General features: G+C 37.0%; 1 protein-coding gene across 2 annotated transcripts in view; it reads left to right on the top strand.

The window, feature by feature from the left end:
* LOC103181161 (glutamate receptor ionotropic, delta-1) overlaps positions 1 to 16,318 on the top strand; it is a 68,989-nt gene that overhangs the window by 29,960 nt on the left and 22,711 nt on the right. For both annotated transcript variants that reach the window (XM_007897421.2, XM_007897420.2), the window contains exons 6-8: positions 9,586 to 9,687; positions 11,135 to 11,332; positions 14,396 to 14,726. In XM_007897421.2, coding sequence (XP_007895612.1) covers positions 9,586 to 9,687; positions 11,135 to 11,332; positions 14,396 to 14,726 — 631 coding nt within the window. The remainder of the gene's footprint in view (positions 1 to 9,585; positions 9,688 to 11,134; positions 11,333 to 14,395; positions 14,727 to 16,318) is intronic.

Below are 16,318 nucleotides of genomic sequence, written 5' to 3'. Positions count from 1 at the left end.
GGAATCAACATAATCAAACCATTTCCATTCTCTCTTATATGGCATAATACTAATCCAAAATAATATTCCCTATATTATCCAGGTTTTAATGCTGAACACCTCATTCCTTGAACTGCTAGTAGGTCTTTGAACACTCCTGTTTCTATTGACCAACCGGTTCTGTGTGGTGATGCTGAAAAAATACCACTATCGTAGTAAAGCTAATCCAACATGTTATGAATTATTATAGTAATATTATGCCTAAACTAAATTGAAAACTAAAACCTCAATTCAATATAAAAATGAAACCTTGTAACTTCTTAGAATAGTATATAGTAAATAGTAGAAAGCAACAGGTACAGGATGGTCCCAAACCACTGTCAATTCGTACGCAGTCACTACTCTCTACAGTAAAATCCTGTTATAAGGTGCTTTACATTAAATGTAAGTCTCTCCACACTTACTTACTGTCTAAGGATTATGAACACATCTTCCTGACAATGTGTTTAAGGTATTTGCTGTGACAAAATAAGGTTACGGTGGTAAATATTTAGTATTGATGTTTAGAAAAAATATTAAGTTGTTTATAATAAAAGTGAAAGCTCATGGGATCGAAGATAAGCTTGTGACTTGGTTGTTAATTGACCAGAAAAGAGGAATCAGAGGGTAGCTCAATGCTAATGGATCTAATTGCTGAGAGTAGTGGAGTTTGCAAGCAGGAGTCCTGTAAGTGCTGCTTTATATAATAATTAGTAATGACCTTGAGGCAGGCATTGAAAGTGGACCGTCCAAGTTTGTACAAGACACCAAATTATATTGCAATGTTGGATATCTTAAAAAAACGCAAAATAGCATTAAATCTGGTGAAATATAAAATGCTATCCATAATTACTTTTTCACAAACTTACAAAGAATGCTGTTTTCCTAAAACAAAAGGACTGATTTTAATGTTTATATATGTAAAACATCTGCCTGGAGATTTAATTCCCTCTCTTCTCTACCTTCATGGAAAAGGTGATGGTTACAGACAGCCTTTGAGACAAACGGGCTAATTTTATTAAATGTAGCTCAGTGCTAATTTTATAAAATTTAATTATGTCATCAGGTTGATGTTGGAGACTAAAATACAATATTTGTAACTGGAATCAGAAGCAGCAACTTCAAACTGCTACTGGTGCCTAGTTACCAATACTAGATTTTCATCCCCATTATATGAAATAGGCATTGCAGGGAAACAAATATGTGTTGACCCCGTACTGAAAGAGTTACCACATTCTACTGCAACTGGAAAGTTGACAATTGTATAGAAATCCAACCTAGAGAAGGATAAAAGTACCCTGGTTGTTGTCACTGTACAAAAAGTAGCAGATGCAACAGAAAGTGATCAAAAAGAGGAAGCTAGGATGCTTTGGATTTTAGATAAGGAACTATCCAGAGAGTCTGAAGGAACTGAGTCTCTATTCATTAGACAATACTAAGATGGCATTTTAAAAAAAATAGAATGAATCGAATCATTGAAGTGGATATAGAGGAGTTCTTTGTGCCCATCCATTAAAAGGAACATTTCAATTTAGTTACAACCCGGGGAACCAAAGAATAAATGCTACTTAAGGAACTGAGTAACTGCCCTACAGACAAAATAGTTAACTTATGGGAAAGACTGATACGCACGAATATTGAAAAAATAAATCAAGAAATCCTTGCAGTACTTTTTTTTAAATAGATGGCCTTTTTTAGGCTTGAAATTTGTTGTTGGTGATTAACAGGACATTTTTGCACTCCATGCACAAAATCAGCACTCTTAAGCTGATCCAGACATTTATGCCTAAACAGTATAAACCTGTGATAACCCACTCTGTTATAAGGACATTTGTACAAAGTGCATCAAAAGGGAAAATACTTTTTAAATTGAGAAACGATTTAATGCCAGTGTGTGAAAGCCCAAATGGTCAATTTCTGAGACATCAGTTCACTGCTGACTGGAAGACACAGTCTTTCTGTGAGCATGTGCAGTGAATGTAAAAGTGTAAAAGTGTTGACAGGCAATAATGTACTTATTTAGCACTCTTTGGGATTTTATTCATCCCAACCAAGCCTTCTAATGGGACTCTACCATAATTCCTTTGGGTACAGTTTTTGTCGGAGTGCAGTGAATTTGTATTTGCGTTTGTGGCCCCCAATCCTAGCTCTCTGCTCTAACCCTGAGGTGAAATTTGCATCTACAATGCAATGCAATCGTCAATCTTTTCCCTTGTATTATTTTAGGAGGGCTTTCCATTTCAGCGTGTAAACTTAAAACATGCAGAGCTAGTTGATAATTAGGAACAGGAGTTGTTGTAACCCTCTGAGGGTTAAGTTCCCCATTCCTAATTCCACATCTTTCTCAACAGTACACTTCATGCCTACAGACACTTGACTCTCTGGTTGATCTCACAAGAGATGCAGTAGGATGAGCTCAATTTCTTCTTTCTCTCAATGGATCAGTTCTAGTCTAAAAAACCTCAAAGCCATCCACCTTGCATTTTAACTGCAGATAATATCCTCATGGAAAAATGTTTTGGTAACTTTTGTTCCATTTGTTGTCACTGTACAAAAATCAGCAGATGCAACAGAAAGTGATCAAAAAGAGGAAGCTAGGATTCTTTGGATAATTCAATGGTGTAAATCTCTTCAAACACAAAATTGTACTAAGTGCATTTCACATTGTTACTAAATAACACACAGCTCTTTTTTGGACTTTCCCTTTAAAAGGCATAGTCTGTAACCATCTTTTGTAACTGTCAGAAGTGAATCTATTTTTTGTTTCAAGGAAAATGCAAAGTAGGCTTACATTTGAAGCAAGATATTTACCAAAATTGCCATCCAATTCTAAATGATGGGAATGGAGCTCACCTTACATTTTCTTATAACTCTTAAGAACTATAGTGCTTATTTAACTCAGTTTTTAAAATGTAACATTATTATCTGAAGACTTGCCATAAAAGAAACTGCTGTGTGTTCTATGAGTTGGTGAATTGTGATATGGTGGTAAGCTGGTAAGTTCAGTATTCATACTATCTGGAATGTTTGTACAAATAGCACTCATATTTTGCAGTAAGTTACACCGAGAAAGAGAGATGAAATTATACTGAATACATTATTCAGAAGAACCTTTTGCTGTGTGAAGTAGGGCACTGTTAATCAATGCAATGGAGGATGGTTTGAAATATCCTCTCCATGGGGTATGCCTTTGCACACATCAAATAATACATCACAAGATTATAGGCAAAGCAAAAGTGCTAGATTCAGAAATAAAAACATTCAAAAATAATAATAGTAATCCTTGCATTTGATATAGTGCCTTCTCAAGTCTTCTAGACGTCTCAAAGCGCTTCACAGAATATACTGTAAAGTGAATTGACCGTATATTTTGTGGGCAAAATGTGGCAAGTTTTTTTTGGAAGGAATTATTACCCCCGGAAAAGTGATCCGCCAATCAACTAACAACCGGGTTCCTAGTTACTGCTAGGTAAACAGAGGAAACTTGCTCAACATTTTGTCCTGCATTGAAGAATTGAATCCAGGTCTCTTGCTTGTGAGGAGAGGGCTCTGACCACTGAGCTACAGGACTCTGAGTGTGTTATGTGTGGTAATGCACCACAATTGAACACTCTTGTTTATATATGTGCTGCAACTGTGTGTATTGATGCCGGGTTAGCCGTGTTTCCCTGCAGTGGCATCTCCTGCAAACACAAACCAGGCATACTTGGAGGTACCAGCAGCTCAATGGGACAAAATGGTCACCAGTGCATTGATTGAACTAAGTCCAGATTTTTAAAAGTAAGAGCAGAGGCTGCACAGAGAGCAATGCACAGTTCTCAGTCCCTCTGCTGAGCAGTCGGGCACAGGCTACACCCAGCAAAAATAATAGCTGTCGGCAAAATGATGGAAGATTCACTGAACTAATTTCACACTCATTTTAAGGGTAACCAGATCATGAATATCTTCTGAAAGCAAACCTTCCACAGCATGAAGAAGCAATGCACTGAAAGCAATGAGAATATCACTTACTGCACAGACACACTATATATACGCACACAAAACATACACAAATATATAGCATACACACTGCGGAAATTGTATCTCCAACACCAATACATTTATCTCTGAAAATGCAAAGCTCAATTCTTTTTTCTCATGTACAGGAAATTGTGCTGGCAAAACTGTTTCATTGTACATTACAGATCCTGAAACTTCAAACTGAATAGTTGTCAATTTTTTTTAAGACTATGCTTTTATCTCTGGGTGGATGCTGGGTTGAAATCCAACTCTAATAGAATGGATGAAAACCTTTTTGCTCTTTACTGAGTGACTGAATAGTATGCACAAAGATTGAGCCTTGTCCTTTCACCTATGGCACCTGTGGAATCAGACTTGTGATAGTATTCATTCACACAAAGACAAAATAATAGAAATTAGTTATGGTTTGAAGCACTGTAGGGCAGGAAACAACTCTCGAAGATTGAATCCCTACTTTGGACAATAATTGTGCTATCATTGTAACTTGTAGTACTGTAACACTCCTAAATATGACTGATTTCTCATGTCTGTGTGATGCACATCTAGATATCTACAAAGTTCAACATTTAAGAATCCCTTTCAAACCCTGTTGTGACAAATGCATCTAAACTCCATTATTGAGTGCTAAAGATTTGATCTCACCAAAATGTGACAGTGTCAATGTATAGAATAGGAGAGAATAACCCAAAGTACTTTTGAGATATTGAAGAGCTTGTTCGGACTAAAAGCCTTGGATTGTAGATCCAGTATATGAAATCCTGGTTTGGCTAATAAAAACAAGTGGTGCGCTGATGTGATACCAGTGTCCTGCATTGCTTGCTGGTGCCTCGGTATTACCTACACATGAACAATGGTGTTGCTTGTGCTTTCATATGCGTCAGGTCTGGCAGTGATGAAATAGCATCTTAAGTACACCAGCCAGCTACCTTGGCTGACATATCAATCTGTCAGAATTGCTGGAGGTAATCATTGAAAGGATTACCTGAATGTAAGAAGTTTAACGCCATGATTGCTTGCTGTAGACCTGCTGATGTTTGAGAATGCTGGTAGATAGCACTGCATTTGGATTGATATAAGGATTTTGTTGTGTCAGGTGAAAATTCTATTATTGGGTATTTATTTGCAAGTGGTCATTCAGTTGCAGTTGATCATTACAAAGAACATTTAGATATTTTCCAGCTCGCCTCCACCATTATTGGTCCACCCTGTTCCCAACCCTCTATCAGGCTGACTGATGGCTTTCCATTCCTCTGCCAAATTATCTCACCTTTGCTCTGGACCTCCCCGGGATTTTGGCAGAGATTAAAAGGACTCAAAGTGCATTCTGCAACCCATTTTACCAGTGCAGAATACCCAACATTAGTGTACAAAGAAAACTGATCACAGCTGGGTTGGGTTGTAGCTGCTGTGATAGAATGTTTTTGGCACAACATTTATTAGAATATTTCTGCTTTGGGATTACAATAATGAATGGAGGTTTATTTTATCACGGAGGTTCAACACATTTAGCAGTGTAGAAAAATACCACCATCCTGGGAGAGAGACATCATTTCAGATCAGCACTAATTGAACACTTGGTCTTGGAGAACCATCTCAAATAGGGCCACTGGGGTAAGAGGGTACCTCTGTCTATAGCCTGAGCTAAGCAATATGTACAGAGAAGGTCGGTTCTTGGAACACACCGTAGGTTAAAAATTTAAAATGTCAGCCTTTAATTGTAATAATAATAACAGTGGTTATCCAGTGGTTCATTCACATTCCTGATGTGAATCTATTTTCACCACTAGAGAGGATGAGCAACTTGTTTTTGTATTCCAGCTCATGTTTTGTCTCCTTATGAGAGTGAAGCCAACCCCTCATTCCACTTGGGTTTAGCATTACCTTGGAAGCTTCTTGGTTACAGGTCTCCATTCAAACAGGTTCTGCAGCTTCTACAATGCCACTGTCTCCCATTGCACAATTCTCTTCTTACATTCATACTAAAGAAGTGTTCTATTGAATTTTTAAAAGTTTCCAATTTTTAGTGGAGTCCTATAGGTCTCTATTAGAAAATCATGTCACCATTGTTTACAAGAGGTACCTTATCCTTCACTTTTTGTGTAGCATTCTTGCATTTGGAAAGAGAAAACGAGAACAATGAGTGCAGGTTGCATTTTAAATTATTTTATTCCCTGCAAATGTGTTTTTGTGTCTTGATTAACTCTGCTGCTGCCATTCAAATGTGGACAAGATGTCCCCAGAGAAACAGTAATGTATGCATTTGAAGTGGGTTTGTTACTGAACCATTTAATTTTGTTGTAAACAATAGAATTGAATAGCAACGCAGTATTAAAGGAATGCTGCCTTTTTATTCCTGAAATCTAGCTCTATGTCTAATCAGAAATGAAGGCGCTTCATGTTTTAACTAGCTAGCTCAGTGTTTTGCAAAACTGTCCTTTGACTTTGTGATCTTCAGTTTGAATCCTAGCTACACAGAGAGATTTGGGAGCTCCTTTCTCTGATGGGAACGTGTTAGAACACAACCTTTCAACTCTGAGTACTAAAGGGATAAAGGTTGCCTCTCTATGATAAACACTGTTTTAAACTATACATCGGAACTCACTTTCTCTTCTGGGAACTGGATCCCACTCTTTGCTAAATGGATTCAGTGGTAGCTTCCTCTTCTATGGAGTGTATATTATGTGTGTTTTTTATGTGTGCGCATATATATATAAATAAACACACATGCTTATATGTATAGACAGATTGAAGGAGCACTTCAGAACCAGCAAACAAACCATAGACTTTGGTAAATATTGTTTCTAGAGATGGTTTTGTGGTTGAGTCCCACGGTGACCTCTATTTACTTAAGAAACTCACAATAAAATGGGATTCGATTAAAATTTCTAGAAATGGAATCTTACTGGTATAATTGTTGCTAGTTATTGTTATTTGACTGACAATTTTCCTATGTTAACCATAGTGAGTACTGAAATACTGTGACTACAAATTTAATTTATACAGATTTTTATATATGAAAACTATCTTTATGCCCTGCTTTTTCTGATGTCGCTTACATACCTTGGGTTCACAGACAATTACTTAATGCATGTGGACAATGACAACATAGTGGAAACCTTTGAAGATCTTGCTTGAGTAGATTTCAGACTAACCTTATTGACCTGATAGAGAACTGCTCCCTGTCCAGTGACATGGAAATCAACCTTAAATAAGACAAGAGTTTATCATTAATTTTGGATGCGGGTGATTGCTTTCCCTAATAGATAAGAGGATACACACAGAGAGACATCCTGTTATGAATCTTTTAGAAGTAATAATACCTAAGGAATTGAAGTGGGAGCTCCAGGTTTTTTTACACTTGTATAACAAAGTAAATGACAGCTTTTAACCATCTGATTGCTCTTGAGAATTGGTCTCTCAAAAGTAAACCTTTGTGTTTATATCAGAACAGTAGTGGAATATGCTTGTCAGTTGTGGTAAAACATTCATAGTATTGAGGGTAAAGCTAAAGTTGAATCCATCTAACAGCAAGTAGTGAATATTATGCATGATTGTAATGCAGTGTTCGATAGCGTTGGAATCACGTAATTCCAGTGGTGCAGTATGGTACACGATGTTTGATGAAATTGAAAGCTGTTTACATTCTTTCTACCATTTGGTTCCTTCTAAAAGCAAAGAAATGCATAATAATAAGATAATTTCAAATTAAAAAAAAAGAATTTCGTCACTCAATCCACGACTGTTTGTGAGACACTGCTGTGCGCAAATGGCTGACGCATTTCACCCACAAAATATACAGTCAATTCACTTTACAGTATATTCTGTGAAGTGCTTTGAGATGTCTCAAAGACATCATAAGGCGCTATATCAAATGCAAAGATTATTATTATTATGATTTTAATGTAATAAAATCTCACAATAATCCATTGTCTGTAATAAAGTCAGAAATCAATTATGTACCTTTCCCAATATCTTTACATAAAAAGGAATCTAATCATCAAGACTTTATGAACCAAAGAGTCAATTAACATTAATTACTTAGTTGCTTTATTTATTTTGGGAGAAGGGTATTTTTATTTCAACAGCCGGTGCTAATGACATCAATGAGTACTATTTTGAACAAACTACTGAGGTTGACAGTGTTAAGGAGACAAATAAACATTGGGTGAGATTGTCATTAACCTAAGGGCACTTCAGGAACTATATATTCATTTAGCGCCTTCACCCTGTCAGATCAGCATCTTTTTTAAGCAATTATCCCTGATGTCATTAGGATGCACTCTTTAAGTATAAATATTCAGAGAGCAGACTCAAGAGGACAAAGCAAACCAACAGCACATCAATGTCGATCATAAGTCTCTGTAATAGTTTGATTCTTAAAAGGGCGCCCCATGGTGAGACTGTTGAAGGTGCTTCAGGGTAACAATAATGGAATTATAGCCCGTGGTATGGAATTGAAGTGGCAAGAATGATGTTCTTGGTGAACAGCAGCCAATGGACATTTTTTTAAAAAAAATCTAAATTTGGTCGTCATCACTCAATGCATGAAATATTCATTCAAGGACCATGGTTGACTAGTGAAAGTAATAGTATTCAAAGCCAAGACAGGCCCGTGCATTCCAAATGTAATCTCTGTCTGGGGATTTTCAAAGTGGCAGTTAGTTATATCTAGAAAGAGGTGTGAGGCAATTTATGTGACAGTGAGATGAATTTTAGACTAACCTACAGGGCCTACACAGTTATAATTTCCAACGACACAATGAATACATATATGCAGAATTCTCAATTTATTCCTGCAAGAAGGAAAAAGATCTTCTCCTTTGCAAGCTATTAGAAATGAATCGCCTATCAAAACAATACATTATTTTAGTATTTCCTCAATATTCAAAAATTCTTTTCAGAATTCTACATTACTCTAGAACAGAAGAAAAGAAACAAAGAACAGTGAAAAATATTGGATAAGCAACAGACAGCAATGGGATAAATACCATAAACAATAGTTTGACAGATGAATTTGAATGACAGATAGAGTTAATACATAACTATGTCAGTTTAGACAGTTAATTGTTGGTGTTTAGTGGTTAGAGCACTCGATTCGTAAGCGAGAGCCCTGGATTCTATTCCCCAAGGCAAAATGTTGGACAAGTTCCTTACTCCATACATATGCCTCTAATTACCTAGCATTAAGTAGGAACCTGATTGTTAGTCAATTGGCAGATCGCTTTCCAGGGATAATAATCCCTCAAAAAATAATAATTTCATTACTCAATTCATGACTGCTTGTGGAACACTGCTGTGCGTTTCGTCCACAAATATACCGTTAATTTACTTTACAGTATATTCTGTGAAGCGCTTTGAGACGTCCAGAAGACGTGAAAAGCACAACATCAAATGCAAGGATTATTATTATTATCAACATTTTTAAAACGTACTAATTCCATCATGTTTCATATGTGAACCTTTTTAGATATCAATCAACGAGCCATGCATAATATCATTTATTTGGTTACACTTTTACTTTTTCTTTCTCTTTTCCTTGCCTTGTAGTTGGCACTGTGGGATCCAGTGAAAGGACTGAATGGGAGTCTGCAGGAAAGACGTCTGGAAAGTGACATGCAAGGAGTCACTCTGAAAGTAGTCACTGTTCTGGTAAGAGAGATCTATATGTTTAAAGAGAGAGAGAACATTTCATTGATTGGATTTTATCAAAGGCCACCTTTTATAACACATGGTTTGTGGGAAATGCTATCTCTGCACTAACTGGCTTCTTAAGTTTTCTGCTCACACACTTGATGCTGAAATTCATTAATAATGCAGTAGCAAAGTTACTCAAACACTAGAATAGCTTTGTTACTGTGATATTAAGCCTAAATGAATAAATACTAAAAACTGAATTTAAAATGAAACATGTGGTGTGCTTTAAATTTTCACACCTCTATTATCTCTTTTGCCTGTTCACTCTTTGTTTAACTTATTTTTTTCAAAATCTATTCTACCTATATAATAAATAAATAGTTGATCTTTTATTAATGTTTAAAAACTTGCTTACCTGTCTCCTTCGAATCAGCTACAAGTTTTTTCAAGAATAATTTTGTTGCCAAATATTTTATACATGTGGAATCCTATCGATCATTCAGTGATTTTATTGTGCTTGGTTCAGCATTAATCTTGGATTGCATTTAGCACTGGGTTTGAATAAAAATGTCTAGTTTTGAATATTTCTGAGCTCATAGTCTAGGATGACCTCCAATACATTGTTGAGCTTGCTCTTAGAGTCACGTGAAAGTCTCTAGAGGAGTTAACATTGCACTCAAAGGATTCAAACTGTGAGAAATTAAGTAGCATATTCTGTAAGAACAGTGTCTTTCCCTGCAGGGTCTAAGGTTACAATCCCAAACAGAGGTATGTAGTTCTTGCCTCTCTTGTTTGAAATGGCATAAAGTGTTATGGAGTGGTATAGATTTAACTGTGTCACCTCTGTGATAAAATGTTCTTTACCTCAGTGGGGAATACTTTGCTCCATCATTCTTGGAAGTGATTTGTTTCATGGCTGTTTGTGGGACATTGCTGTGCACAATTGTCCTGTCGCATTTGCCTACAAATACACAGTCAAACCATTTCACAGTAATCTCTGTAAAGTGGATGCTTTGGGACATCCTTCAGACGTGATAAGGTGCTATACCAAGTGCAAGGATTATTATTATTGGATGAATTACTGAGCTTTGACGGTGTGAGGCAGATGTATTAATGTAATGTATTAGTTGAAGCTGATATACTCTAAGTTAATAACTTTCTACCTATCTTCCCTCACTGTTTGGTGACCAGTTCCCTGATAATGTCAACATCAATCATTTTTCATATAACATAAATAGATGGACAGGGTAGTAATTCTTTCAAATTATTTGTAAAGAGTGATAATAATGCAACCCCACCCCTCATTGAGAGGAGTACTGGTGAATTACTTCTTTAAAGAGGTATAAGTATTGAGGTAATAAAAGGAGACCTAGGTTAGTGTAGGTTTCACTGTTTGAACTTGTGTACAGGTTGTTGTGTTAGATGTTTTTCTCTGCTTCATATTTCATGTTGGTACCTGCAGGAGGAACCGTTCGTGATGGTGGCTGAAAATATCCTGGGTCAGCCGAAACGTTACAAGGGCTTTTCAATTGACGTTCTTGATGCCCTATCGAAGAACCTTGGTTTCAAGTATGAGATTTATCAAGCCACAGACCATAAATATGGGAACCAAATTCCCAATGGCTCCTGGAATGGAATGATTGGTGAATTGATTAATAAAGTAAGCAAACTGGATTAAAACACATCTATAGATTTGATCTGCCTCACTCTCATTCCTCCCAGCATACCCCTCCCCTACTTTCAAAACTCATCTAAAAAAAATACATTATTTCTTTGACTGCAGCCACCTCTCCCAGCTCAAGCTCCCACGCTGTCTTTGTACAACACTTTAAGACATTCTCCTTACATGAACGGCAATATACAAGTGCATATTGTTGTTGGAACATCAGTCTTAATGTTGCTGATTTTCTCACAAGGATAAACCAATCCCCACTATTTATGTAAAATGAAATATAAAAGTAAAATCTAGCACCTGCTTCACTCCATTAGGTCCAGGGCCCAGTACCATCTATTTGGCATTGCTAGTTCATTCACCTGTTGTTCCTCTCTCATATCTTAAAGGACTGCTGACGTTATATTGTTTGCATAATTTGTCAATACAAATTCCAATGACTAGTATTGACAAAATTATTCTCACTTAAAGGGAAAATATATTTCTTTCACAATACTTTTCAAATTTGTGTTGTCTTGTTCCATAATTAATTCAAAACAAATGTATATCCAGCCACAATTTTTAAGCTCCCCCCTTTACTGAAATGGATGTATTTGGCTGCATATTTTTCAGGGGTACTCATTAAATCATTAAAAGGAGGGGTGAAAAACTGCCTAGCTGGCCTACTCAGGGGTTTCTTTTCTATCTGTTGATAAACACCAAATAGTTCATGTAATCAACTCTTCTTACTGGCAAACTAATAGACTTTCCTCCTTTTTCTAAAATTCTTACTTGGGTCGACTCACCATTTCACAAAAATATTCGAACAAATCTGCCAATTTCAAGCCTGATGCAGTGAATTCTTTATAAGAAGGTGTTATTTTCCAGTTGGGTCTCAGTGTTCAAAGTGCAACTTTACTGGATCAAAAGTTTTTGGGGGTGAGGGAGGGGGCTACTTTCAGGTTTTCATTCTTTCATGAACAACGCAAATGATGTCAAGAGATATCAAACCTTTCACATTTATTCCAATCAACCGCTATATGACTAACAATGGCAGAGGCCAGAATCTGATACTGAATTTAAGTTTTTCTTTGGTTTGTTTACAGCCATGTTGCACTTCAGTGCAAAACTACTCAAACACAGAACTCCCTGATTTTCTTATTCATTCAGCTGTCAGTAGCGAGTGTAGTATCAACATCTGCAGCACAAAGCTCCTAATGACCTCACCACGGGAAGCTCTGTAGGTGGAAAGCTTCTACTTTTACAACAAAAACTTGCTTTGACTGTAAAGTGATACATTTGATTTAATACTCACGCTAAGAACTAGGGGATTGAGTTTATCACCTCATTAGCACCAAGTGCTAAGTGATCAGTACTGAGCACCACAGGGATAAACCTTCTGCCGGGGATTCATGTAGATTTTGGCTGGATTAATAGTAATTAGTACAAGCTACCAATTTTCCACATTAATGCTACAGCTGCATTACAACACTGCTGCGGGCAACACTGTTGTAAGATAAACAAAGCGGTGTAAACTTCTCAGCAAGGCCTTGTACCCAAAACATGACTATGCTGCTGAGAAAGTCAGATATTAATATACTGGTTTAGATCAACTGAACACAATCCTATAAAGCCTCAATTGCAGGTTTTGAGTGTAAAGGAATTGTCCGGTGTTGTATATTCTATAGTGGGGTTGGTGGAAATTTGACTACAAGGTTTGATAAAGGTTAACACTTGGCAGGTAGAAAGATGTGGAGTGACAGAGGCTCTATTTAGAAGTCATGCAAATGACAAGAGTAACCATGCCCAGTATTTAAATGCTTTATATTCATGTTTGAGATCAACTAATTAGCAACAGGGCACAATACCTATTACAGAGGGTGACTGGGGAGATGGTTGTCAATAGTGAATACCCAGGAATTTGTTCGTAAAATGTATTAGGTTTTGGAATCACATTTTTCTCTCTCCATCTGTTTTATTCTGTTTGGTATTTTGATTGAGCCAGGTGTCAGTTGGCAGCACTTTTGCCTCTGAGTAAGAAATTTAGGATCCTCGTCGGGACTTTCAACTCACATAGTGTAGACTGATATACCAATATAGTGCTGTGGGAGCTCTACGTTGTTGGAGGTGTCATGCTTCAGATGAGATCCCATCTGGCTGTTCAGGTGGACATTAAACTTCCCATTGCACTATTTGAATAGAAAAGGAAATTTCTCCTGGAATCCTGGTCAACAATCCCCCCCAAAAATTGATCATTCATTTCATGACCATGCACAAACTGGCTGTATTCACCTACTAAATACATAGACACAACAGTAAATCCTATGAAGTGCTTTGTGGTGGCCTCTGGTCATGAAATATGTTATATCAAATCGAAGGATTATTCATGCTTTCTGTTGAATAATGGCATTCTCAAACTCTAGATAATGTCTATTTGTTGCATTTCATGTTACCAACCAGCTATAATCTTTCAATCAAAAATTGAATAATGAGTGTTAACGGAAGTTGAAGATGAAATTATTGCCAATGCGATATAGGACAAACATCATCCTTGAAACACATCTTCAGGACTTGAAAGCTAGTGGCTAACATACTACTTTCCACATTGAGTTTAACAGAATGATGGCTTTAAGTACAGGATTCTTCCACTGGGGACTTGTAAGAGCTTTTTCTGAGTTGATGACTTAGGACCTGAAGGCCAAGAATGGTAGATTGCACAATATATTGGCTTATGTAACAGGACCTATTGTATTACAAATTTATTTTAACAGGAAAGTTCCCTGCTTGCTCTAATTTATATTGAGAATGATTATCTGACCAGGGGCTTCAGATAGTTTATACAGTATAAAGAAATATGATTGTTTTATTTTGTTTTTGGTCAATTCTTACTATATTACTATCAGATTATAAAACAACTGTCAACTTGAGTTTAAAGTTGTTTTTGTAGATTACCATTTTTCAATTCCATGCTGCTTTATCAAATACATTCAGAAGCTGGTTACCTGAAAATTTTAAGTGCAATGTGTATAAAATGAGTAATGTGCTGAAAACTGCTTGTTTTGTGCTTTCCAGCGAGCAGATCTTGCAATATCAGCTATAACTATCACTCCAGAACGAGAAAGTGTTGTAGATTTCAGCAAGCGGTACATGGACTATTCCGTTGGAATCCTCCTAAGAAAACCAGAAGAAAAGATTAACATCTTCTCCGTCTTTGCCCCCTTTGACCTGGCAGTCTGGGCTTGTATAGCAGCAGCGATCCCTGTGGTGGGAGTCCTGATCTTTGTGCTCAACCGGGTGCAGTTGATCCGAGCACAATCCCCCACGAAACCTCAGACTCCTACTTCTAACTCCAACACTCTGCACAGTGCCATCTGGCTTGTCTACGGTGCCTTTGTTCAGCAAGGTGCGTGAGAACCACACTGGTATTTTGGTAACAGGGTTAATGTGAATTGCTATTGAACGTAACCTACCCAGTGCAGATCAATGATGTACAATGGGAAATCTGGTAACCTTGGGAAGGTAAAGTGAATGGCAGACATGAACTAGGAGGAGATACAGGGAAACCATTATAGCACAGACATCGGTTGGCTGGAACCAATGTCTGAGCAACTGTGTTGTAAGCGAGTCAGGAAAAACTGGCCGACTTCCAGGTTATCGAGGCGCAGCTAATTTCACTTGCAGCACATTGCAAATAATGCACAGGAAGTTACATTAATGGAGACTTGATGACCTGGAAATCAACTTTTTTTTTTAACACGGGTAGGTATTTTTGGTTAGTGCGGTTCCGCAGGTGAGCTATACTGACAGATGCTGTAATGGGGTTTCCATTATGTATAATAGTATATGTGGAAACACAGACGACGTTGGGGTTAATCATTCCAAAAACACTAGGAGAGTACTCCAATAGCTTCAAAGACCACGATAGTGAATAATATTTATTGATTATGCTAACAGATAAGTCTCTGTTTTATTGTGGAAAGTTAATATTCAAGCTAAGACAATATTGAAACATTTCAGGTAAGATGTATATTTTAAAAAAACTTTTGTTCTCTTTATGTATGTTGATATTTATGGCAAATGTCTTAAACAAAGGGGTTGGTAGAAAATCAATGGATTGATTGCAATGAAGATCTATCAGGCGTAGTCCATAATATACCAGTTTGTTCCTGGTGGTTAGGAAGATATTCAAAAGAAAACAATTTATGCAGAATATAAGAAAATGATTATTTGAGTTTGATTTCAGGCTAGATGAGTGATTTTAAATCTGTTGGGTGTGACAACAGTCTTGTAAGTTGCCCAGAAAATGGTAAATCACTACCATTTAAAAACAACACAGTAAAGTGTTTTTACTACCTGTATACCTGTGATTTAGTAAGAGTGATTCAAGTCAGGGGAAGATAATTTATGTGTTTGATGTGAGTCTGTAATTACTTGGTTGCTTAATCTGAATACTTTATTGTTCATACTGAATATCTGTGTGATTATTTTTACATATCAGCAAATTTTCCACTTGACTGTTGTCCATTGAAAACTGAGTGCCAGATATCTATTGCTGTGTAAATAACCCCTGCTTACATTACAAGGCCAATTTAACAGCAGCCAGGGTGGAATAGGCCATCATCAAGCAGACTGGCTAAAGTTCTCCAGATCCCCTCTGATAATGAAGTAGTTTCACTGACCACTTGCCTACTTGACCACAACTGGGGAGGTTTTTACAAAAAACAAAAACGTGATGAAACACCTGATCTGCACCAGCAGCACATGTGCAGAAGCATTATTAACAGCACACTGTTTGAATCACTGGTACAGATGAGTGATAATTTAACTGGCTGAACAGGTGGAGCTTTAGCTAGTCAGCTATAAAGCATTTTGTCGGTGGCCCAGGTGTCAGTCCTGCTTTATACACAGCAACGCAGAGGTGCTATTGAAGAGAAGGTTGGAAATCACCAGTTTTGGTGATGCTCACAGCCCCTGACTTCCAATGTTCCAGGGATC

Source organism: Callorhinchus milii, unplaced genomic scaffold (genome assembly GCF_018977255.1).
Source record: "Callorhinchus milii isolate IMCB2004 unplaced genomic scaffold, IMCB_Cmil_1.0 Scaffold7, whole genome shotgun sequence".
In the NCBI taxonomy this organism is placed as follows: domain Eukaryota; kingdom Metazoa; phylum Chordata; class Chondrichthyes; order Chimaeriformes; family Callorhinchidae; genus Callorhinchus; species Callorhinchus milii.
This window is presented reverse-complemented; position numbering and strand designations above follow the sequence as displayed.